Raw genomic sequence first — 23455 nt, 5'->3', positions numbered from 1 at the left:
TTACAAGGGGCCAGATCAATAGTTCTTGCTACTTTAACCGCCCTTAGTATGAGGGCTCGACACCTCTGTTTTGTTTGTTTCCTTGCTCTACGATGAGAAAGGAAAAGAGAAGGATGAAGGATGAGTGAATGTGCTTCAGGGAGCGCGAGGTGCCGGCAAGCATATGTATATATATATATATGCTTGTGGATGTGTGCTCTCTTTTTTTCCTGTTCCGTTGTAGTGAATGATAGGAATTGAGGAAAAGGGGCCGGCGGAGAAATGACAATTTGGTCTTCTGAGTGTGTTTTGGGACATGAAGTGAGAACGAAGAAACGAAGGTAAATAATGGAGGCGGGCGTGTGTTTGTGTGGGTGTAAGTGGGGGGAATGTGAAGGAAACGGCGGGCGGGAAGCAAAAAAAAAAAAAAGAAGAAAAGAACATTCAAAAAACATAAAACAGAAAGGCAAAACCTCAGACACAGCTATAGAGATATGGCGACAAGGGGAGATGTCCTCTTGTGGGGTTCTTCTGAGAATGGGCTGCTCCTGCCCGTCCGTTAAAATTGCCTTTTTTTTTTTTTTTTTTTTTTTTGCTTTCTTATTATGGACAATTACGCACTGTGTGAACATCCATGTGCTTGTGTGTGTGGCATTATTATTATTTTTTTTTGTTGTTGTTGTCTCTGGATGAAACAGGAAGTACATTAGTTCTCCTGAAAGAGAAAGATGCACCGGGCGAGCAGAATTGCTGCGGCGCCATTCAAGAGTGTACTGCGCCGCCACAAGCATCATCCTGAGGGGCTTCCTCTTTACAATGAGATGTCCAAGCAATGGCTGTGTCGGGAGGGGGAGCGTTGGTGGATTCTTGACGCCAAGGGTGAGCAACTCCCGCGTGTGGCGGCCGTAGCAGCGCAGTACATCACGGGCCAACATCGACCAGACTTCACTCCCGGAATGATATCCGGTGATCATGTCATAATTGTCAACATCAAAGACGTGGTTATGGTAGGAGATGAGTGGATACGTGTGCCCATCACTTGGCAGACGGCCTACCCAGGTGGAAAGTATCGTATTCGTCTTACTGACATGTATGAGCGGGATCCTTGCATGCTGATGTGGTGGTTCTTAAAAGACGAAGTGAATCGTCACTTTGTTCGTAAATTAAAGACACGTGTGGCACCTTTGGAAAAGGCGTGGCTGTATGAAGACAGCGTGCACCCGCATGGGGAGAAGAATCCAAGGCCGCTTTGTTGGTCCGATCCAGTAGTGAGGGGTTGGAAATATACGGATCCCCAATTTATCAGGCGCTGGAAGCCCAACGAATTTATCACTTAAAGAGTGAAAAGAAAAAAAAAAAAGTGAACTTTATGTTGTGGTAAATATAAAAGGGAGGCGGAAATGAGTGTATGTTCTCTCGTCAATTAATAGTTGTTACATGTTTTCTACATCCCATTTCTTTTTTTTTTTTTTTTCTCTTTTTTTTGTTTCTTGCTTTTGCGGGTTCAGTCTTTGTTTCTGTGCTGCCTTATTAGTCTTTATGTGTGCGGAAATACCAAATGCGACACACATTGTGGCTGTGGCAGTGGAAAGATCTTCTATCTCATTGGAAGATGTACTTTCACAGTGGACAGAAACTGACAAGACGGGCTGCACTTCAGCTCTTACAGAAGACGGTTGATGCGGCACGATTTTCTGCAAATGGGCCGGGGAATTCGCCGCTGGCTTCAAAGAGAAATTCGGAAATGATTTGGAAAACAATTGCCCGGCATAACGTTCATTGGGCCGACTGTTTGGCGCTGATGAATGTTCAATGGGCCGTGCTTTCACCGGACCAGAGGCATTTTATCCAGGAAGGTTTCACGTGCTCGGGGTCGGGGCATCATCTGCCGTGTCTCATGGCTGACGTTTGGCACCCTGCAACTGATTTGTCAAGTGTTTACGCGCGTCTTTTAGTATCTGAAACCATAGTGCAATTCGCCATCGTTGTTTATGCTGCTGTGCGGGAACGCCCACATCTAGGAGATGTGTTGCCTGTGACACCACAGGTGTTAATGCGATGTTATTTCCTTGGGGGAAGCCAACCGGAAGTTGCGCTTCAATGTTGCCGGGTCATGGCACTGTCGAGTACAAAGGACATATCGAGGATAGAAAGGGAGGCGTTGGCATTTGAATACATCATGCTACATGCTAAAAAAGGCCAGTGGAGTGTTGCGTTGTCTGTGCTGAATTCCTCACGTGAGATCCGTCCTTCTGCGAAGCGACTCTTCCGGTTTTACACCTTTCAGGCGAGCCAGTGGTTGAGAGCCATTGCGAGTGTAGTACCGATGGAACCGCACATCGTGGCCGAGGCAATTACTTACGCTCCACACTGGTCTTATGCGCTGAGGACGTTTGAACGATGGGGGTCCGCTGAGGCGATTTGCGCATTACTTGCTCGCCCAGATTGTATTGCTGCGATGGGATGGGAAGCGTCATTGCGTCTTTGTGCTGAAGCACGTGTTAATAATTACAGTCTGATTCGATCTATTCTCACGACTGTTCCGTCTTATCATCCTCAATTGATGCAACTGCACGCCACTGCCATACGTCCCGCTGGGGAGGTGATGTATTCTGGTACGTTGACGCGTAGAGCATACAAGTTTGTTCAGTCTGGGTGTTGGGCTGAGGCCATTGGGTTGTTATGTGGCTGCTGTTACTACGACGTTGCCTTGCCGCTTGCGCTGTATGCACCTTCCGGCTTTGCCCTGCCTCACAGCCTGCTGAAGTACGAAGAGGCGGTGCACCGCATCAAGTTATCTACGATTGTATCGGCTGATGCCTCGTTCGAGGAGCAATTGGCTGTGGCCCTGCATGGAGACGGGACGAGGCTAAAAAATCTACATGCGAATAATCGGCTAAGATCGTTGATTTTGGCACAAAGTTTACTTTCCCCCAACGCGGCCGGAAAAGCGATGGATGGTGCGGAAGAAGAAAAGTGTGAGGTGCAGTGTTTTACGTTTCAGAGTGAAAAAATTTCCAGACTTGTTTGCCGCAGTGCTGGCATAAAAGCACAGCGTTACTTCATGCAAGTTATTCCTCGCGTTTTGCGTCGGCATCATTTTGGAGTGGAGGAAATACCTGCATCCGAGCTGTACACTTCGGAACGCTACATGACATTTCGTTCCTCCAATGAGATTGTGTCGGAGAGAGAAGCCTGTAATATGCTCTGCGCCATGATGGTGGAGCATCTTCGAGCTTCCGGGAAGTTGACAGGACAGGTGTTCCTTCGGGAAATTGCGCATTGTCTTGCGAGTGGAAAGGTGCGTTTGGCCGCAGCAGATTGTCACGCGCTTCCACTGGCGGTTTTGCGAGCAGCCACGTATTTTCATCGCATGGACGCCGTTGTGACAACCCGCATTGCCCTTTCTACCCCCTCACAACATCTGATGACACATCCTGAGGCTTTGGAGAGAAGCATGAATGCTTTGGTCTTGACTGGACGGTGGCAGCGTGCGATTTCCTTACTCCAACGAACAAACCGGCCATATCCCGAGTCTTTTGCAGTTGTGGCATATGCGGCTCCACGATCTTTGGCAATTAAGGCTCTAAACATGTTATGGAAAGATCATGCGAAGAGTCAGTGGGTATTGCTTCTACAAGATCTCATTCAGGGTTATATTAGGTTGGCCCAGGAGGAGCTGATACATTGTTCCTCCAGAATTAATTCTCATGTTGATGAAGGAAAAATTTTATGGAGACGGCGCGTTTTAGGGGCATGCTGTGCTTTGCTTCAGTCTTCAGACTCTATGCAGTATGTTGTGAGGGCCGCCAACATTTCCTCCTTCTGTTCATTGGACGTGGATGAACATGGTTTACAACGACTACTTCCGCTGTTATCATGGAATCAAGCACTGACAGCGATTACGGACCTTAAGGAGCGGGGGGAGGTGGTAGAAGAACACTGGGCTCTTCTCGTCTGTACGAAGCCATCTATTTCTTTAGACGTTGCGCGTAAAATAATTTCTTGGTTTCCTTACTCATTTCTTCTAAACAGCGTTTTTTTGCACCAATATGCACTTGTGCATGGAGATCTTGTTACATCCATAAAGGCCATGGCTCGCTATCACGCACTTGTGATTACTGAGTACAGGAGGTGTTCAACATACCTCCGCCCGTTTTTGGTCTTTCTCAAGAATGCACTGCGTCAATTTGATGATGAGGCGTGGAAAAAAGCCTCAGTTTGGTCTCTCGTTCGCCGACTCTTTAATCAAGTGGTGGAGGATCCCAAGTTTGTGCATTGGGGGAGGCAGGGAAGGAAGAGTATTCCGTTTTCTCTTCGCGAGGACGGACCCCTTGCTGCGCTGTTCATCGTTGGCTTCCTTTACCACCGGCTGAGTCGAGCCCTACAGATGCCGATTCCGGCTGCCATCATGTCGCGACTTCTACGAAGTGCCGCGCTATCTACAAATGACTCTCAGTGCGCACTTTATTTCTTTAAAAGTTTAAAACAGCCCAACGATGTTGAACGATCTTTGCTTGTTTTTGCGTTGCGAGATTGCGATGATGCGATGACGGTGCTGCTAAACACGGGACGGTTTATAGGACCTAGACCGGATCAGGTGCTGTTGTGGAGTGATCCAGGACTTGGTAGTGAGAAGTGGCTTGAGGCCATTAAGTTGCTGTCTCAGTCCCCACCATCGCAAGAAAGATTGGAGAGATTGTGTGCCAACTGGACGAAGGAAGAGTCTCTTCGCACATTAAAGTTGTTGCAAAGGACACACGGAAACTCTGCTGAAGTTAGGCCTTATGTGGAGTTGGTGGAGAGTTTACAGCAGCAAAAAATAAAATCGGAGTAATAGGCGACGTACATACGTGTGGCCTGCCTTCCTAACTATGGGTGCCAATGTTGGGTATGGTTTTCTGTTTGTTTTTGTCTGTCCGCGTGTGGCGGTGGTTAGCTAGAGGATGTACCGTCACACGGATGCTTCGCACCTGTTATTTATTTATTTTTTCTTATGTTTGTTTTTATCTTCTCATTTTTCTATTGTTTTTTTTTTTTTTTTTTCTTCTGAAGAAAATGCGATTACTCGGGATGGGGTGCAGTAGTGCAGTGTTTTCACTTCTTGACAACGAGGAAAGTGGGGGAGAAGGAAAAACAAAGGAAGGGGAGACAATTGCATTGATTATTGAGCAGATATTTGAGAGTGGCAGAAATCTGCTGCATGGGCTGATCGGCTGCGTTGCTCTACGGCTAAGCAGAGCAATGACCTTTGCGTGTTCGACCTGCGACCAAGCCCTAGCGGACTTCATCGGCTTCAGGCATGAAATTTTACTGACGGATGAGCTTAGGAAGTGTTGTGCCGCCACCGTTTCTTTGTCTTTACAGGAGCATTGCAAGGGTGCGGGACACGCCCATATAATCCCAAACTTTGCAATCAACCCAGCTGTTCTCATAGGAAATGGGCGAGGGTCACGATGGCTTGTCGTGGAAATTAAACCAAAGGGAGTGTGGCGACCCCCGCGTGTGGTTGGAATACTTGTGGATGGCGTCGAATATTACATTCATCCCGTGAAACTTTACCAATGTCGTTTTTCTCTCATGCAGTTACTTAAATATGAACGGCGTGGAACGGGAGTTGCATCGCCAAGTGACTCAAGTACTGCATACTGTCCCAACATGCTGCTAATTGGGGATCAACCTTCAATAAAAAAGGGGATACGACACTTGATTCGTTACCCGGCAAATAATTTTCGTTTATTTTCCACAGAAAATTCTTCGGGTGAGATCAGTGATGCGGATCTTGACGATTTGTCTACAGCCTTACATGAATCAGGAATTCTAAAGGTGCTGGAAAATCTGCAACTGTGCGGTTGTGGCAGTCATTCTGACTGGGAAGTGCTAGATATCGAACTCTTGTATCGATGGAGTTCCGCGAGGGAAACATCCGATGTGCAATGGATTGTGCGTGAATCGGATGCTTCTTCTTCTTCTTCTTTGAAGGTAGAATGTGCCTGCCAGAGTGGAATAATTGAACGTTGGACGGACGAAGGGCGAATTAAAGAAATCGGCACGCGTTTTATAGCCCCACCAATGGGGCTAAAGGAGTGCATCAATCGTTTTTACGCTTCGACAACGGCAAAAGATGTGTCTGTGTTGGTATCGCTATTGAATGGGAATACTATGGATGCAGCTACGGCTTCGTCTGCTGTGGGTGGGCCGACGGGGAGTCGGCCGCGTTTAGAACTGACTCAATGGAAGAGCTTGTATGGGGGCGTTTTTGTGGATTTTGGATTTCCAAATGCAAGTATTTGTCGTGTTGGTGCGGTGGATGTTGATGCCAAGGTGCATAAATCGTTGTCACATTATTTTATCCTCGACAAGAACGTTCTTGCTGCGTGGGAGCGGTGGAAAAGCACACGGATTCTTTCTTTGCGATGAATTCGACTCTGAGTTGAGAAGTTCTTGCTGCAAATTTATTTGTTTTTTTTCTTATGGGTTTCTTTTTTTTTTTTTTTACCACGATGTTTTGCTGCCAGGGCGGTTGAGGATTCCGTTCTTTCTTTTTTCATTATTATTTGAGCCTGTGGCATGAAATGGAGGGCAACTGGTAGAGTATTCATTTGAATGAGAGGGAACGAGCAAATTTGTTGCTGTCACTTCTCCCTCTTTGTGGCTAGGGGGCGAGAGAGGCCTTTGTTTTGACAAAGTGGACCCTGTTTGCAAGGAACCCACCCGCTCATCTTTATCCTCCATGCCGTGGAGGGGGGGCCCTTCGGCTTTTTTTGGTTGTGAGTGGAAGTCATGGGGATGACATTTAGTTGTTGTTGGCGGTGACGACAGGCGGGGTGAGGTCCAGATTTATTTTTGAGCGAAGCTTCCCCCCTCTTTTTTTTTTTTTTTTTTTTTTTTTTGACGTCAAAAAGAGGGTGTTGGGTGGCCAGGATTATTTTTTGGAGGTATGGATGCAGATGACGGGGGCGTCCCTGCTGCTGCCAAGCTGACAAGAGAGCAGGAGGCAAGGCTGGTTGCTCGTCTTCACGACGAGTCGATGTCACACAAGCAGGAAACACTGCGGGTGCTGGACGCCCGCATTTATCCCACAATGTCGTCAAAGCGAATCCCAAAGGAAGCAATAGAAGGCAGCGTCATGCGGCAGGTGGATCAGGAGATGATGAAGAGGCAAGCGGCACGTGAGGAACGCGAGAAACGTATCCAAGAAGAGATGAAGCCGCTAAAGGTGCCTTCGGAGACTGTGGAGAGAAGTACCTGCTGGCTTTATACGGAGTCTATGCAGCGTAAGAAGGCAAATCTGGAAGAAAGCAAAAAAAGACACCTGTACGCTGGGCCACCCATGGTCCAGAAGAAGTCCTCGGAGATACGCGAGTACGTGACGCGTCTGGCTGTACCAAAAAAACGTGAATTTACGATAGATGAGATCAACAAAATTTATGGTTTGGCTGCGGAACCGGTTAATGCGATGGGCGTCTCCGGTGGTGCGGATGCTGTTGGTGGTGAGACTCATAACGAGTCGTAGCGACGATGCGCAAAGTGGTGCATATATTGGCTTTGCAATTCTTTTTTTTTTTTTTTTTTTTCAAACAACATGTATAGTGTTAGGAAGAAAAAGGTGATTTTTTTTTTTTATCTTATCTTTTTTTGATTATAATATGTATTGCTTCCAGACATGTATTATGTTATTGCAGTACCTGTGTGAGTTTCCGTCAGGTGCCCCTTTTCTTTCTTTTTTTTTTTCTTTTCTTTTCTTTTTTTTTTTTGGCCGAATTGGTGTTGGTGGTGAGGCGCGGCCAAAAGCGACAAAATCCACGATCCTTTTTTTGCCCATAAAAATTTTTTTCTTTGATTCTCTTTTAGTAGCGCGTCTTTGGGCGGCTGCAGGTGGCGAGAACTAAAGGGCCGCAAAGTGGGAGGTGTACGGAGTTCCTTGTTTTCAGCAGTTCATGCAGCCCTTAGAGGCTGCCAATAAACGAAGTGCGTTTGAGACTGCAGCAAGTCAGGAGAGTTACCGCGTGGCGGATTTGGAGTTGGCGAGCTGCAGGCTACACGGAGGCGCTGCCGTGTTGTGTTCAACCGCTGGTAAAGTTGGTCGCAAAGCTCGCAGTGCCGCTGCGGGAGCCACACTATTTTGGCTCACCTGCCCTTACCTGAACATCATTGTGGCACGACTTGAGCGGCATGGTGCGATCGGCGCACTGCAGCAGCTCGTAGATGAAAATGGGAGGGTGGCCGCTCAGCACGTGGCTTCTCATGCACGTTACGAAGAACGTGTCCGATCACTTTTGAGCGACCAGCGGTGGGCATTTTTTGATTCGCATTTTGTTTCGATTCCCGAGTCATCGGGCGGTCGCAAGTACGGTAACGGCGCTGTGGGTCACGCGAAGGATCTCAAGTGCCTGCATGCCCTTGTTGCCCAGTCACTGTGCGGTGCTCCCAATCCCATTGGGGATGCCGTTCTACAATATATATATCTTTTTTCGAAGAAGGTTGAAGCTCTCCGGAGGCCAACAAAGAGTTCCCATCTTGAGGAAGGCGGAGATGAAGCGGAGGAGGAAAATGGTCTTGCGAGTGCAAGGTTTTTTGACGACATCTCTGTATTTGTAGACTTTGTCGAGGGCTGGACAAAGAAGAATGAAGAGGAGCGTGCGAATTTGCCAGTTGCGTTGGACGCGGACGATTATTGCTCCGCTGCATGCAGTGTACTTACCTTTCTGGAGGGACGGCCGCCGAGGCTACGCAAGAAACATCGCATAAACTGAAGGTGGTTTGATGGATGCTTGAATGGAAGGTGACGGAGGGGAATAAACAGTTTTTTTTTTTTTAACTCTTTTTTTTCTTTTACCCGTTGTGCCTCTTGAGAAACCTTTGGGTCAAATGTCTTGTTTATTTATTTATTTATTTATTTATTCTTTGTTTCGTTTGCATCCGCACCATTTAAACGGTGAAAAATAAAAATAAAAATTGCGACTTAGTGTTTGCAGGGGGTCTTCGCATTGGGGATGCGCTCTCGACGCTGGGGACCGACCTCAACGAAGGGCTGCAGCTTCTTGGAGCCCCTCAACCCCAATGCTCAGTCCGACGATATGACCACCAAGGTATTGTTGGGGCGCGAAGCTTTGGCCACAAGCAAACACGACGCATTTTTGTCGTCACAAGTGTCGGCAGAGGCATCTTTGAGAGAGGAGTCAACAACACCAGTTGTTTTGCTCTTTTTCGAGCGCATGCAAGAGTTGTTGAGCCTTCTGCGACGTTACATGAAGAGGTGGCGGCAATTTGCTCACGAACATAATATTTTGTTTTTTCTTGAGGGCATACAGAGGGGGGCCGTTATCAAACAAGTCCTCCGTATGTTCTACAAGTGGTTTTTGTTTGCGTCTCGCAGCGCTGCTGTAAGAAATATGGAGCATTCTTTAATGAAGGAGGCGTCCTTGAGACTGGCATCTCGTTATTTGAAACTCTGGCGGATGGCTGTTGAGCTTCGGCAGAAACGGTCACGACAAATTCTCGTCTTGCGTGGTATACGGTATGGGGCCGAACGCTCTTTGGCGAGGCGCCAATATCTTCGATGGCGGGCCGCGGCGAGAAGAAAGGTTGAATTGCGCCGGAGATTGGCAGTTTTATCGGAATCCCGTACAATTCATTTGGCACATTTTTTCTTTGTGACTTGGATGCGGTGGCGGCAAAGAAATTTTTATACAACACAGTTGGGGCTTATTAAGTATGCAGCCTTCCGTTCTTTGGCTCGATGCACACTACAGAGGTGGGGTTTGCTTCTTTCCCGCCGCATTGTTGCCCGGGATATGGAAAGGTGTAGCCTTGAGCGATTTGTTGGGGGGTTCTTGCTGCGTTGGCGGCGATATGCTCACACCTGCAAATCTCTTCGCTTTATTGGGCACAAAGCTTACTGGCGTGTTGCGCGTCGAGCTTTTGGAAAGTGGAAAATGTGGCTTGTTCGTATTGTTGTCACGTTGCAGCTTGAAAAACGTAACACAGTGCTTCTTGTACAAGTGTACTTTTTTCGCTGGTTGATGTTTTACAGAGTGCATCGTTTGGATTACAATGCCTTTCTTTCTTCCTTTTTGCTTTAGTCGGGTTTTATTGACGTTGTTGTTGTTGTTGTTTGGGTTTCCATTTATAGATCTTTATGCAGTCATTTTTATGTCTGTTGTATATATTTATACATACGTGGCGATTATCTCTCTCTACTCCCGCACCCCCAATGCTATACTTTGCATGTATAACTGTTTGTGATTGAGTGTGTAGAAGTGTTTCTGGTCATATGAAGAAATAAATAAATGTTATTATTATTATTATTATTCTATTAATAATTTATTTACACGAGGGTCTAACACACACACACACACAAACAGACAGAGAAAGAGAGAGAAAGATAGAACACAGATGCCTATGAGTGACTTTATTTCCCTTGTGCTCACGCAAATTGTGGAGCATCCATTTCACATTCTCATTGAAATTGTGTTTACCGCCGCCCTCACCGTTGCTCTTTGGAGGAAGCAGGCGCGGCGGAGGAAAAATCATTCGAAAGCAGCCGCTTTTGAAATGCCATCACTGGAGGAGCAGGAGCTTCGCATCGCGCAGTTTCAATCCCAAATGTTTCGTGCCGACTGCAAAACGACTTCCAACGCCGTGGTGCCCAATGCATTGGGGACGGCGGAGGTGGACTCCAGGGAGGGTTGTTACGTTACCATTCGGAACGTGTCCGATGGGAGCCTTTTGCGGTGCATCGACTTTGCGACGGAGGACTTTCATTCTTTTTCGACCCATCCTACTGTGCTGGAGGTGGCACGGAAGACGGTGATGGCTTATGGCGTTGGAAGTTGTGGACCCCGTGGATTCTACGGCACCATCAAACCCCACATGGACGCTGAAAGAGATTTGGCAAAGTTTCTTGGTGTGGAGGATGCTATCATTTGCAGTCTTTCGTTTGCAACAGTCTCAACCATCATCTCATGCTTTGCAGGGAGGGGGGAGTACATTATTTTGGACGATGGTGTTAATTTGGCTGTTGCAGACGGCTGCACGTTGTCCCGCGCCACCGTTCACAAGTACCGCCACAACGATATGACACATCTTGAATCTCTTTTAAAAAAAGTTGCGGAGACGGAGATTGCCGCCAAAAAATTGTCTCGACGCTTCGTTGTTACAGAAGGCCTTTTTATGAACAGCGGTGACATCTGCAATCTGCCACGAATACTTGAACTGTGCCACACATTCAAATTTCGCCTTATTTTGGAGGACAGTTATGGGTTTGGCTCTCTGGGCCCAACGGGCCGCGGAACGCACGAGCATTTTGGTATTCCAGCAACCAGTATTGATTTGTATGTGGGAAGCCTGAGCACTTCTTTAGGCGCTGTTGGGGGATTCTGTGCCGGGACGCGAAAGTTAGTTGATCATCAGCGTCTTGCCGCGTCGGCGTATGTTTTTTCAGCATCCTTACCACCTTACATCACGGCTGCCGTTTCCATGGCACTGACCATTCTGCATGAAGACCACACATACCCTGAGAAGCTGCAATCTAATGCGAAGTTGTTTCGCGAGGCCCTTCGGCAAGCCAGATTCAATTCAGACAAGATACGCTTGCTGGAGTGCGAAGGTGACGTGTCTCCGATTCTGGTTCTACGGCCCACCGAGGCCTATTTAAAGGAGCACTCTCAGAGTGTGGAAATAGAGCTGGAGCAAGTTGTTCAGGCGGCAAGGAAAATGAAGGTGATGCTGTTGCGCCATCTTTATTCTGCAGATGAACAATGTGAAAACTACCCGGCGCTGCGGATCCTTGTGAAGGGAAAGGCAAACAGGGAGGAAATTCAAAATGCCGCCAAAGTTGTGGTCGACGCTGTCAAGACTGTTTTTCCGTGAGTGGCGCAAAGTAAAGAAGGGGATGGGTGGGTGGGAGTGACGTGGATGGACATTACCCAAAAGGGAAAATATCGGGCTGTGAGTTAGTGGAAAAGGGTCACGTAGGAGAGGGGAAATGAACTGAAAAGCGGACGAGGTCTTCAAAATAAAGAAGAATAAGAAGAGGGAGAATGAGGAAAACCGTATTTATCGAAAACAGCAAGAAAATAAAATGAGCGATGAGTTATTATTATTATTATTATTATTATTTTAGTAACGTTCAGTTGAAAGGTTTTATTATTTCTATTTTGGCGCAGTGATCTGTCAGATGGGGCTCCTGAGTTGTGATAGTGCACGCCAGGAGGAGCATACATATATGCGCCCTCTCCCACCATCCTTTATTTACTATTTTTGTTGTTGTTTTCCTTTCTTAGAATCACGAAGTGTTTTTTTTTTTTTTTTTTTTCTAAATTCCAGCTCTGCTTGTGTCCTTCTGGTCGTCGCTGTGTTTTTTATGGCTTTTTTTTTTTTTTTTTTTTGCGTGGGCTACGAGTTATTAGTTAGTTGTGGGAAGCACCCAAGCTTTACTGTTGCCACAAGGGCTGTTGGTTTTGCCTGTCTTTTTCTGGACGGTTGACTTGTTGATTGGGAAGGTGAGCGCATGGCTTTTCCATTGGAAATAGCCGTTGGGGAGAGGCTGCTGTCGTTGTCGACTGTCAGCCGATCGACAGACATCGGGGACAACGGGAAGCAGCCCCTGAGCAGTTTTCATTTTGTGGGAGAGCGTCTACCAGATGGGGGCATTCAGTGGTTTCTTTCACCCTTAGATGGCTACAAGCAAAAGAGGCTACGCGTGGAGGAAGCCGTGGTGGAAAAGGACGCGGGTAATCGCGATGTGTTCTTGCGCCTTGGCGATTCCACGTTCCGACAGTACACCGTGAAAGGGTCTCCTTCACGCATACAGGCCATTGTGACCAATAGAATACGGCAGGATGAGCTTAACGACTCTTCGGCAAACTCGCGGCAATCTTCTTATTTTCTTTCTTCTTCTTCTGCAACGCCGTCTATGGTCTCGCAGCCAGGCACGCAGGAGGCGTGTCTTATTTTGCCCGGGAGAGACGCCAACTTGTATGACGGATTAGAAAAGAAGTCCGTGCGAGTCACTCTGCGCTTGCCAAGTGACGAGGGCGATGGTTGCAAGGAGGCTTTGACGAAACAAGAAGTCGAGGGGGAGAAGAATGCCACCCTTCACTTGCCGCTTTTGAGGGTGCCGCAAAAACCAGCCACAAGAATTAACTCCAATGTCCGGCCCACCGGCTCCATTCACTTGCGTCGGCTGCTGGGAGGGCAATAAGACCGCACCCGTTCTCCGCTGATTTGCGTCAAAAACTCCAGTGGAGAGGGAAGAGGATGAGTGTCGGCATGAGCAAAACAGTTGCGGTTTGCACCATCCTTTTTTTTTTTTTTGTGTGTGTAAGTGTGCGTTTCGTCTGGCAGGGGTGCCAGTAGGATTTGGTTGGAGTCCACTTTGCAGTGGAGGTGAGGCTCACCACAAGGCAGTGTTTTTTTCCCCCACTTGTTGTTCCCATTTTTTTTTTTCTTTTTAACGCAGCAACTTTTTAAAAAAGATATATATATATATATTTTTTGATTGTTGAGTCACCGTATATTTCATTTTATCTTTTTTTTTTTTTTTTTTCTCTTTTGGGCTGCTTTATCAGAGTGGCAAAAGTTGATGAACCCTTTCATTATTTTTCCCTCCCTTCCAGTTCTATTATTTCTTTATTTGTTCGTAACAAACAAAGATGGGGTGGGAATAAACAAAATAATGTTATGTGAATAAAAGGTAAAGGCATTAATGGGTGAAGAACTAAATTAAGAAAAAAAAAAAAAAGAAGGGCTCTTTACGGTTTTAGCATATCTCTGAGTCACATAAATATATACTTTTATGTGTTTATGTGCTTTTGTTTTCTCGTCCTGCATGTTTGTATGTGAAGAGGAGGAATGGATAGCCAATTCTTTTTTTTGTGTTTGTGTGTTCCTTTTTTTTTTTCTTTTTTTTTTTTCTTATGAATCCACTTGGCCTCCCGCGCCTCAAACGGGGATGTTATTTCATTTTTTCCACTTACGGTCAGTTTCTTTTGTCGTTGTTGTTTGTGGAGTTTTTTTTTTCTTTTTTCCGCCTCCATGTGAAGCGGCGGAGATTTAGTTGAGAGTGAAGCACACGAATGCGGTTGGGTGTTTGGGGAGGAAGGTGGTTTTATACGTGTGGGGGTGAAAGTGCTTTACCACGCTTTTTTTCCACCCGGATGTGTGTTCTGTCTTCTTCTTTTGTTGGTGTCAAAGGCGGTTGTGAATTTTTCCCTCATCCCCATGATGGCAGGCCGCGACAATTTTTTTAATTATTATTTTATTATTCTTCTTCTTGCTTGTGCGATAGTTTCTGTGGTGTGGCGCCACTCGGATTGAGCAAATCTGGAAGGGCGCCAGGCTGGCAGTCAGCATTGGGAAGTACACATACATCCACACATATATAATATAATATAGTGCGCAGTTTGAATTTTAGCACTTTTTTTTTTTTTTTTTTTTAAATTGCCCCTCTCCCTCTCGGGATAGAAGAGAAGAAGGGGGGAGGGAGTTTTTAAGAATTCCAGGGGGCACTCAATAAACTTCATTACGAGTAGCAACGTGGAGGGGGGATGAGCTCTAAGTATCTTTCTTCTCCCGTGAATATCTCGCGGTTTATTGAGATGTCAGCGCGTAGCATCTCACCGCAGCGGGAGATTTCACAGATGACTCCCCAGAAACAGTTTCCACAGAATAAAATAACCCGCGAATCAAAGGGAAATAGCACAGAATCTGTGAAACCCGAAGATGTTCTGCATGAGGTGAGTCACCCGGACGAAAATATGGCAGAAAACACGGCATATTTGCTCCAGTGCGGTAGTCCACTGTACGATCCAGTGAAGGAAATTTGGCGCTGCTGGAACGGCCATGAACTGCGTATCAAGGAAAGATCACAATATGGTGCTGTTGATGGAGTTAGCTGTGACTTCTGCGGTTTTACTGACTGGTTAGAGGAGCTGGAGGGAACGGGTGCGACGATGAAAGGAAAGAGAAGAGGCAAAAAAGCAATAAAACGACGGGAGAAGGAGGCTGAACCGCGATACTTTTACCACTGTGATGTCTGCGATATGGATCTCTGCACTCATTGTGCCAAGGACTTGCGTGTTGACTCCCGGTATCATGTGCCTTGCATGCAGTGTAGGCGTTGCCTCGTCTTTATGCGAAATGAGGAAGCTGCTCTGCATCATTGCTACTTGAAGCGGACGAGGGAGGTCCTTAATTTCATGACACCCTCAACCTCCACGAGTGGTGGGGCTTCCTCCTCATCATTTACCGAGTCTGTTACGACACTGACATCCTTCAGACCGCGGGAGTCATCACCGCCTGTGGTTCCCATGCCGCCGGATCCAACAAGAGCTCCAGCACAGTGCCCCATCATTGCATGGGAGGTGTGCGTGACATTTGAAAATGCAACAGCAGAGGCGGAGGTTCGTAAAATTGGGGAGTCACTTTCTTTGAGAGGGATAGAGACGCCTGGGGTGCCGGACCAACTTATATTTCGGACCCCAACCAGGTTGGCGGCGGAAGAGTTGGCTCAGCAATTCCATGAGAAGGGACTGTTTGCCTCAATTCGCCGTTTTCGCGCTTGATATGGGAGGAGAAAAGCTTGCATATCGCATTCTTACTGCACATGCACGCCGTAGGAATACCGGAACTCACATTAATCCCGTTGTTGTCTTTATTATTATTATTATTATTATTAAACGTTGCCGTGTACCTGTATTTATTTAAATTTGTTATGTCGGTTGTGCCCGTCAGCGAAAAGGGTGTTCTTCTGGATGGCCTGCGTGAACGTTTCTTTCTTGGAAACATGGATTTTTTTTATTATGTATTTTCTTCTATGCCACAAAAAATTAGGGGAAAGATATGGCAGTGGTGGAAGTGGGATGGACTATTCGTGCCGGCTACATTGGCGATGCAAGGTGCACGAGACAGTCCTCTTCCATTTGCTTTCATGATGGACCCATGGAGACTAGTTTCCCATCGATATTAATGGCAGCAGAAGCCACAGGAGTGGATATTATTCAGTCTGTGTGGACAATTTGCTCACTAGAGCGCGGCATGAATCAAAATGTGGAACAATTGGAGTATATCATGGGAAATAAGCTTCAGTGCTCCAAGGATGATCCTCTCATGTTGGTGTTGCCTGAGGCCTGGCATGAAAGGACTGACTTGGTGCGAGAGTTGTTCCGTGTTGTGTTGGAGGCTGGATTTACATCTGCATTGTATTGCTGTCGGCCGAGTGTGGCCTGGACGTTAGCCTCGGGTAGGACTTCTGCCGTTGTGCTGGATGTGGGACACAATCAAGCAACAACGACGGCTGTGCTGGATGGATATGCGTTGCGGAACACTGTTGCGTCCAGCAGCCTTGCTGGACGCTCCGTCACGGGGCGTCTGATTGAGATGTTAGACAGGGAACAACTGGAGTCACTTGAAAGTATAAAACGCTACCGTGTACCTTCCATTCGTAACTGGGCTTTGGATGACATGGTGAATGACATTAAAAGGATGGCGTGTTTTGTACGAGTGGGGCATTCAAATTTTTCTCTAAAGGAAGAGCCGTTGGTGTTACGTGCTCCCGATGGAAATTCTGTCACAGTTTCAGCATCAGCGCGGACTGAGCCATACGAGATGCTCTTCTCGCCACCAACTGGCTTTGGTGTTTCCTTGGCAGAGTTACTTGTGTCATGCAAGAAGAGGCTTGATCCTGAGTGGCTGCAACAAGCCGTTCCGCATGTTTTTTGCGGTGGAACCTCACAGGCGCCTGGTTTTTGCGATCGAATTATAAAGGAAGCACAGAAAAAGGACTCGTGCTACTTTCGCTATGAGAAGGAGGGTTCTTTCCATGTTTTTGGTGCAGTGGATGGGGCCTGGACTGGTGCCTCCCTAGCAGCGGCGAGCTCTTCCTTTGCATCGCTTTGGGTAACGCGCGCCGATCTTGAGGAAGAGGGTGATTCCGTACTTTACCGTAAGTTACTCTATTAGTGGGTGGGTGGAAAGAGTCGAATTTATGTTTTTCCCCCTTTTTGTGCCACACGTATTTTCCTTTTTTTTTTTTTTTTGTGTGTGTGTATGTGTGTCTCAGGGGAGCTGCGAGGGGAAGACGGAGCCCGTATGCCAATTGTTGTGGGTTAATTCACTGAAGTATACCCTCTGGGCGGACAGCCGTGACGTCTTCTTTTCTTCCTCTTACCATGAAGTTGCACTTAGCTCCACTGGGTTTTCCAATGCCGTGGTTTTCTCTTGGATCTATTCATATAGAAAAAAAAAAAATCGATGGATGTGAGTGTATGTGTTTGTATGGGAGGGGAGCTTGCTTCACCAAGCGCGACGGTGCTGGTGCTTTAATTCCCTGTTTTACTGTTGCGAATTTAAATGACGAATACCGCCACCGGTCTTGTATTTCTTTTTTTGTTTTATGCATTCCACTGAATTTTTTGTATTTTTTCTTTTTTTTTCTTTTAAAGGGGTAGTGGTGGTGGTGTTTTTTGCTCACACGCATATTGTGGACTGTGTAATTTGTTGCATCCTACGACGGGTAGGCATAGCACTCTTTGTTTGATGACTAGTCGGGGCTTTAATGCTGCCGCCACGAGGAACCGAAAAAAGTATCTGCAGCTTCTGAGGGAGACTGCGGAGGTGGCGGTTTCAGAGGGAACGACTTTTTTTGGTGTAAATGGTGTTCTCAAGACATCGTCGAGGATCCGTCTTCATGAGGCGGCCCTGAAACTTCCGGAGAATTGGGTAAGGAACTCCACTACGCGTTTGCAAACGTCGCTTGAGGGAGTCGTTCCAAGGGAGAAACTTCTTACCAACGACTTGTTTCTGTGCGCACTCATACATCCAAGTTATGTGAGCTCGCGATCGGTGCGTGCGTCGGTGGCGATGCCCATCGAATTGACGTTGACAGGGTCATCTACTTTGCGTTTGCTGAAAGAGGTTGCGGCTGTGCACGGTATGGCGGGGCTTCTAGCGACGGAGGAAATTGCGGGGATTCCTAGCGGGCTTCATGTGGAGGATCTCCTGCTCTATGAAAAGTCCATGTTTGAGCCGTGTGGCCAAATTCCACCTGAGGAGGTGCGAATGGCTGCGGCAACAGCGTTGTGCGGCGCGGTGGTTCTCTCGGAGGGAATCTGCTCCGCTACCGCCCTATTGGATCGGCTGCGTGAAGGAAAAAAGGAGTGAGAGGAGGAGGAGATACGCGTGAGGCAATATTTGACGCGATATCTCAGTTGGGAGAGCCCCCCAGACTGAAGATCTGAAGTTCCCTGGCTTGATCTCGGGTTGCGGCATAATAATATATACATATATTTATTCCATTTCTTGCCCGAGAATTCACCTTGCCTACTGCATTTTGCAACATAAATTGCAGGGACCGTTCAATTGTGACTTTATTCAGAGACGAGGTGAATAAAGAAAAACAACAACAAGATGGGTTGAAATTGCTTGTATTTGGGGGTTAAAAGGGAAGTTTATTGATTTGTAATTGCGATGCGCTTCTTCTTCTTTTTCTTCTTCCGGGAGTGTGCGGTGTTGCCTGTCGGCATGTGCATGCAGAAGGAATTATAAACGAAAGAAAAGGCAACTCAATACATTGTGTGCATAAACAGAGCTGTGAGAGACCTGAATTAGCACATATACCACATTTACACAAACATACAAAAATAAAAATAAAAAGGAAAAAATAAAAGAACATGTCAGTTGAGAAGCGCGTTCAAGAGTGGCTTTCATGGGACAGGGATCCCGAAACACGAGGTGTTATTGAAAAACTCTGGAAGGACGGGGATACAAGGGAGTTACAAAGTCTCCTCGGCAATCGAATGGAGTTTGGGACCGCAGGACTTCGCTCGAAAATGGGCGCTGGGAATAGCCAGATGAACTGTCTAACGATCATCCAAACTGCACAGGGATTGAGCGCATATCTAAGGGCGACCTTTACCCAAGAAAAACTTTCTTCAGGAGGAGTGGTGATTGGATACGATGGTCGATATGGCAGTAAACGTTTTGCAGAGCTATCTGCTAACGTTTTTACTAACGCTGGCATCAACACACGTCTCTTTGGTCAAGTGGTACCTACTCCTTTTGTTCCATTTGCTATTCGTCTATTTGGTTGTGTGGCTGGGGTGGTGGTCACTGCGAGCCACAACCCCAAGGAATACAACGGGTACAAGGTCTACTGGAGCAACGGCGCACAGATTATTTCACCCCATGACAAAAACATTTCAAAATTCATTTTGGAAAATTTGACACCTTTGGATTCTTCCTGGGAGGCCGCAGCAGGCGTAAGTGATCCATTTCAAGAGGTTTGGGATCAGTACTTTGCCACGTTAAAGGCAGAATACAAACCACTAGCCGCCAACTATCCTGTGAAAGTGACTTACACGGCGTTACACGGTGTGGGGTGCCCTTTTACTATGAAGTCGCTTGAGACTGTGGGAGTCCCGCGGCACTGCATAAGTGTTGTGAGGGCACAGGCTGAGCCCGACCCTGAATTCCCCACCGTAAAATTTCCAAATCCAGAAGAGGGTGCTGGGACTCTTACTCTTTCCATGGAGACAGCGGCGGAGGCGGGCTCAAATTATATTTTGGCCAATGATCCTGACGCGGATCGACTCGCAGTCGCTGAAAGAAAGCAGGACGGAACTTGGCGTATCTTCAGTGGGAATGAGTTGGGCGCTCTGCTTGGTTGGTGGACTGTTTTCAGAATTCGTCGCCTTGGGGAGCCCCTGGAAAACTGCTACTTTATATTTAGTATTGTCAGCTCAATGATTCTTCGTTCCATCGCCAAAAAGGAGGGAATGCACTACGCAGAGACGCTTACAGGATTTAAATGGATGGGAAGTTTGGCGGAGTCTCTCCAGCGGGAATCGTCCGCGCGCGTTGTTTTGGCGTTTGAGGAAGCCATTGGGTACATGTGTGGGACCCGTGTCTTTGACAAGGACGGCGTAACAGCTGCTGCTGTGGTGGCCGACATGATCGCCTTCCTTGAGAAGGAGGAAAAGAAACGGCTCTCGGAAAAACTGCTTGAGATTTTTAAACAATATGGGTTTCATTTCACGTGCAACTCGTATGTAATTGCCCGGGATCCCGCTCGTGTCAGTGAAATGTTTGGCGCAATTACAAAAATGCAGAACGGGTCCTATCCAAAGGAAGTTGCAGGTGCTCGCGTTCTGCACATTCGTGATTTGGCTTCTGGACTGGACACCCAGATGCCGGACGGGCGGGCAACGCTTCCAATCTCGGCCTCGAGCCCAATCATAACTTTTTACTTTGATAATGGTGTCACGATGACAATTCGGGGCAGCGGAACGGAGCCAAAGCTAAAGTGGTACGCTGAACTCATTACAGAGGACCCTTCGCGCGAAAAGGAATTGGCTGTTTTTGTCGATAAAGCCGTTGAAGAACTCGTGCGGCCGTCGTACTACAATTTTGAATACCGTTCAAATTTGTGATGAAAAACAATTGGGTCATTGGGGGAAGGGGAGGTCATCGTAAACAATAGACGAAGGGCAAAACATAAAAAGACGGAAATAGCGGATATTTGCTTTATAAATGTTGTTGTTGAGACGCAAGGATATAACAGCCAGCGAGTGCTTTTAAATTAATTCAAAACGACAGATAAATAACCATATATATATATATATATATAGTTATTTATTTTGTCTGGGGGAGTTATTATTATTATTTGTGGAAGAAGGAGGGTGGGGTGTACGTTTTTATCCATCAGTTTCTGTTCTAGCTATTGGTTTAGTGGAAAGTACTTTTTTTTTTTTTTTGTGTGTGTGTGTGTTTGTGTTGTTGTTTGCTTCTTACCGACTATTTTTTTTTTTATTTTTATTTTTATGCTTCTCCAATGGAACCAAAACAACAACAACAAAAACAATTACATAAACACCAGAAAGGACAGGGGCGGGGTGGGGTGGGGGAGAAGGAAGCCGGGAAAAAGGACGAGATGAATTGCATGCACAGCGTGTTGGGTGCAAAAATTATTCCAGGCAAGGATGCGTCGTTGAATGCTGGTGCTGCCCCCATTGACGATGGGAGAAACTGGCCGTATCAGTCCGCAGAGTACGGATGTCAAGATTTGTTGGCTTACAGCTCCTACTGCCACGGATCCGGTGATGTTTTTTTGGTAGACATGAACAGCATGCAGCTAGTCCAAACACTGCATGGACACAATGCGCCTGTTACATGTGTCCAGTGGAAACCACCACCGGCGTCTTATTTGCAACATGGGTTGTTTCTTATCACTGGAGATCGTGGAGGGGCCGTTGCCATTTGGGATGTGGCTGAGGGAGTGGTTCTGAATAGCATCCAGGTACCGAATAGCCAGCCCATACATGCCTTTTCTTACTTGGCAAAGCAACACCTATTGGTTGTGACAAGAGACGGCTCGAATTTTGTGTACGATTCACATCTTGTGGGTAAAGAACCATTTGGTGAGTTTGAATTCCCTGTTCGAACTGAGCCTACAGACTCCTTTGTTCCGCTGCGTGTGTGTACGTCCAAACTTAGCTCCACACAGGCTTCTTGTTTTGTGCTTGGTGATCGTCTGCGTGTGATTGGTTCCTTGGAAACGGCACCGGGTAAAAGCGGTGTCGGTCTGCAGATGAAGGATTTGGTTTACGACAGCGAAGACGGCCATGAAACAGTCTTGGATGCCACTTTTAGTGAGGCTCATGAAGATGTTTTGTATTTTGCAACACGAAATTCCGTTGGAGCCTACGACTGGAAAACGGGTTTGCTTCTTAATGAACAGGTACTGTGGCACACGAAGAGTGATGTGGAATTTAGGCGTCTTTTCTCCTCTTCGCCTAGTTCATGGACTGAGGGCTATCAAGAGCTCCCTTTTTTGTATTCTTTTGGGACCGATCAGAGACTCTGCGCCTGGTACAACTCCCAGAAGGAAAAAGTAACAACTGTATCTGCCGACGTGAGAGGTGCGAGAATTGTCTCCAAGACGGTTTCAAATGTGGTTCAGTCTCGAACGACGGCCAATCTTTTTGCTGTTATTTTTGCCGATGGCTCCGTGGCACGGTGGCGGTATTTGGTGGAACGCCGGCGTTGGTCACTGGAAGGTTTTTTTTCCTTTGCGCTTCTTAAGCCTACCCGACTCTGTGTGGTGGGAGACAATATCGTTTGCTGCGCGCTGGAAAATGGCCACATGGTTCTTTTGGATGTGATGCACAATGTGACACTTCGAAGAATAAACATTGTGCATTCCGGGGGTACACGCATCATATTGCTTAGTCCTCATCGTTGGGGGGAGTCTGTTTGGATGGTGACAAACAAGTCCACACAACTTCGTAATTTTCATCAGGTGACACTTTTTGATTGCCGCAGTGGCTCCCCCTTACGAGTACTTCGAAGGCCCACAATTCCTGATTCTACCCGCATGAAAGAAATAACGTTAAGTGCTACAGGAACTTTTTTACTCCTGACATTTCTTGACGGTACATTCGAAGTGTGGGGCGTAGAAGAGGGTGACCTCATTTATACATTTGAGGGAATGGGGGTCGCGGGAGTTTCGTGGGCACCGCAATCATTCCTCTCCTGCCTTACTGGTGTCCAAGGCAGTCCCCAACTGCTGGCTATCATATTTACAGACGGTGGGATGAGCTTATGGACTGTCTACAAGGACCGGGTAGTAAAAAACCGTGATGTAACCTCGTTGTTTTCTGGTGGCTCTATTCCGCGCGTTAATTGTGTGCCCACCGAAGAAGCGTTGATACTGACGCATGGTATGAAGCTACCTTTGGTGGTAAGCTTGGGGAGTTTCGGATTTTCTCTGGAAGCATTCAAATCAGTTTCCCTTAACAACCCTGCGATACACGTTGCGGTGTCGAAGGGGGAAGGAATGTGTGCGAACAATACCCGTACAGAGAAAAATAATTCAGTTGTGCTGGTTGCTATTGCTTTTGCAGATGGCGCTTTTGGAGTCTGGAATGCGTCTAACAAGGAGAGAATAAGTTATTCGCGGGCAACACTGATCAATTTGACCGCAAAGCAATTGACGTGGATAGCGGATAAGCTCTTTGTTCTCACGACCAACGGTGACATTGCGGTTCTTGACAAGTCCCTTACGTCAGCCAACAGCAATGTTTCTTGTAAGTTTCATCGAAGACCTTTACAAACCAGTGCTTTTTTTTTGCCTGCCCATCGAACATATATTCAAACACTTTTGGAGACCCAAACCATGTGTGGGTCGCCAGGCACCGGCAACCTTCAGAGTGCCAGCTCGCCAAGTTACCTGGTACAAAGCATCGATTCACAGAGGCGCCCCTGTCGAGGACCGTTTGGGCAGGTCATTACAGAGGGAATTACAACACTCGCACAGGAATTGGATCTTTACAAGGAGACGATGGTACCAAGGCACATTCGCGAACCAATGCAGCGCGCAGTTGCCCAAAAACGTACCGAGGAGGTTGCATTTTGGGTGGCTCGCTTTTTTGGTCAAGAGGAGAAACAGCGATTCTGGTTGCAGTTTTGTGTAAAC

General features: G+C 47.0%; 13 protein-coding genes across 13 annotated transcripts, besides 22 other annotated features; all 13 read left to right on the top strand.

Annotated features, from left to right (window-relative positions):
- Nucleotides 1-23455: part of a sequence feature (heterozygous, Esmeraldo-like haplotype) that runs on past the window's edge.
- Nucleotides 396-451: a sequence feature (T-rich).
- Nucleotides 550-573: a microsatellite.
- Nucleotides 708-1316, top strand: Tc00.1047053506405.110 (ribosomal protein L13, putative; the record flags this gene model as incomplete). Its single annotated transcript, XM_807652.1, has 1 exon — nt 708-1316. One exon carries the CDS (start codon nt 708-710, stop codon nt 1314-1316), a length of 609 nt encoding a protein of 202 aa, XP_812745.1.
- Nucleotides 1434-1471: a microsatellite.
- Tc00.1047053506405.100 (hypothetical protein, conserved) lies at nt 1538-4816 on the top strand (the record flags this gene model as incomplete). The annotated part of the gene is made up of 1 exon (XM_807651.1): nt 1538-4816. One exon carries the CDS (start codon nt 1538-1540, stop codon nt 4814-4816), a length of 3279 nt encoding a protein of 1092 aa, XP_812744.1.
- On the top strand, nt 4864-6399 carry Tc00.1047053506405.90 (hypothetical protein, conserved; the record flags this gene model as incomplete). Its single annotated transcript, XM_807650.1, has 1 exon — nt 4864-6399. One exon carries the CDS (start codon nt 4864-4866, stop codon nt 6397-6399), a length of 1536 nt encoding a protein of 511 aa, XP_812743.1.
- Nucleotides 4959-5028: a sequence feature (A-rich).
- Nucleotides 6434-6476: a sequence feature (A-rich).
- Nucleotides 6847-6872: a microsatellite.
- Nucleotides 6920-7495, top strand: Tc00.1047053506405.80 (hypothetical protein, conserved; the record flags this gene model as incomplete). Its single annotated transcript, XM_807649.1, has 1 exon — nt 6920-7495. The coding sequence occupies one exon, from the start codon at nt 6920-6922 to the stop codon at nt 7493-7495; it is 576 nt and encodes a 191-aa protein (XP_812742.1).
- Nucleotides 7534-7556: a microsatellite.
- Nucleotides 7694-7736: a microsatellite.
- Tc00.1047053506405.70 (hypothetical protein, conserved) lies at nt 7920-8735 on the top strand (the record flags this gene model as incomplete). Its single annotated transcript, XM_807648.1, has 1 exon — nt 7920-8735. The coding sequence occupies one exon, from the start codon at nt 7920-7922 to the stop codon at nt 8733-8735; it is 816 nt and encodes a 271-aa protein (XP_812741.1).
- Nucleotides 8856-8884: a microsatellite.
- Nucleotides 8976-10064, top strand: Tc00.1047053506405.60 (hypothetical protein, conserved; the record flags this gene model as incomplete). Its single annotated transcript, XM_807647.1, has 1 exon — nt 8976-10064. The coding sequence occupies one exon, from the start codon at nt 8976-8978 to the stop codon at nt 10062-10064; it is 1089 nt and encodes a 362-aa protein (XP_812740.1).
- Nucleotides 10275-10294: a microsatellite.
- Nucleotides 10378-11853, top strand: Tc00.1047053506405.50 (serine-palmitoyl-CoA transferase, putative; the record flags this gene model as incomplete). Its single annotated transcript, XM_807646.1, has 1 exon — nt 10378-11853. One exon carries the CDS (start codon nt 10378-10380, stop codon nt 11851-11853), a length of 1476 nt encoding a protein of 491 aa, XP_812739.1.
- Nucleotides 12077-12102: a microsatellite.
- Nucleotides 12279-12298: a microsatellite.
- Nucleotides 12352-12371: a microsatellite.
- Tc00.1047053506405.43 (hypothetical protein, conserved) lies at nt 12494-13186 on the top strand (the record flags this gene model as incomplete). The annotated part of the gene is made up of 1 exon (XM_807655.1): nt 12494-13186. The coding sequence occupies one exon, from the start codon at nt 12494-12496 to the stop codon at nt 13184-13186; it is 693 nt and encodes a 230-aa protein (XP_812748.1).
- Nucleotides 13449-13481: a sequence feature (AT_rich).
- Nucleotides 13507-13538: a microsatellite.
- Nucleotides 13849-13901: a sequence feature (A-rich).
- Nucleotides 14224-14250: a sequence feature (AT_rich).
- Nucleotides 14402-14421: a microsatellite.
- Nucleotides 14532-15548, top strand: Tc00.1047053506405.40 (hypothetical protein, conserved; the record flags this gene model as incomplete). The annotated part of the gene is made up of 1 exon (XM_807645.1): nt 14532-15548. The coding sequence occupies one exon, from the start codon at nt 14532-14534 to the stop codon at nt 15546-15548; it is 1017 nt and encodes a 338-aa protein (XP_812738.1).
- Nucleotides 15638-15661: a microsatellite.
- On the top strand, nt 15826-16944 carry Tc00.1047053506405.30 (actin-like protein, putative; the record flags this gene model as incomplete). The annotated part of the gene is made up of 1 exon (XM_807644.1): nt 15826-16944. One exon carries the CDS (start codon nt 15826-15828, stop codon nt 16942-16944), a length of 1119 nt encoding a protein of 372 aa, XP_812737.1.
- Tc00.1047053506405.20 (hypothetical protein, conserved) lies at nt 17521-18144 on the top strand (the record flags this gene model as incomplete). The annotated part of the gene is made up of 1 exon (XM_807643.1): nt 17521-18144. One exon carries the CDS (start codon nt 17521-17523, stop codon nt 18142-18144), a length of 624 nt encoding a protein of 207 aa, XP_812736.1.
- Tc00.1047053506405.10 (phosphomannomutase-like protein, putative) lies at nt 18654-20411 on the top strand (the record flags this gene model as incomplete). The annotated part of the gene is made up of 1 exon (XM_807642.1): nt 18654-20411. The coding sequence occupies one exon, from the start codon at nt 18654-18656 to the stop codon at nt 20409-20411; it is 1758 nt and encodes a 585-aa protein (XP_812735.1).
- Nucleotides 20588-20608: a microsatellite.
- Nucleotides 20777-20803: a microsatellite.
- Nucleotides 20813-23455, top strand: Tc00.1047053506405.4 (hypothetical protein, conserved; the record flags this gene model as incomplete). Its single annotated transcript, XM_807656.1, has 1 exon — nt 20813-23455. A coding segment is annotated over one exon (2643 nt), but the record flags the coding sequence as incomplete, so codon positions are not given.

Source organism: Trypanosoma cruzi, genomic scaffold (assembly GCF_000209065.1).
Source record: "Trypanosoma cruzi strain CL Brener 1047053516501 genomic scaffold, whole genome shotgun sequence".
Classification (NCBI taxonomy): Eukaryota; Euglenozoa; class Kinetoplastea; order Trypanosomatida; family Trypanosomatidae; genus Trypanosoma; species Trypanosoma cruzi.
This window is presented reverse-complemented; position numbering and strand designations above follow the sequence as displayed.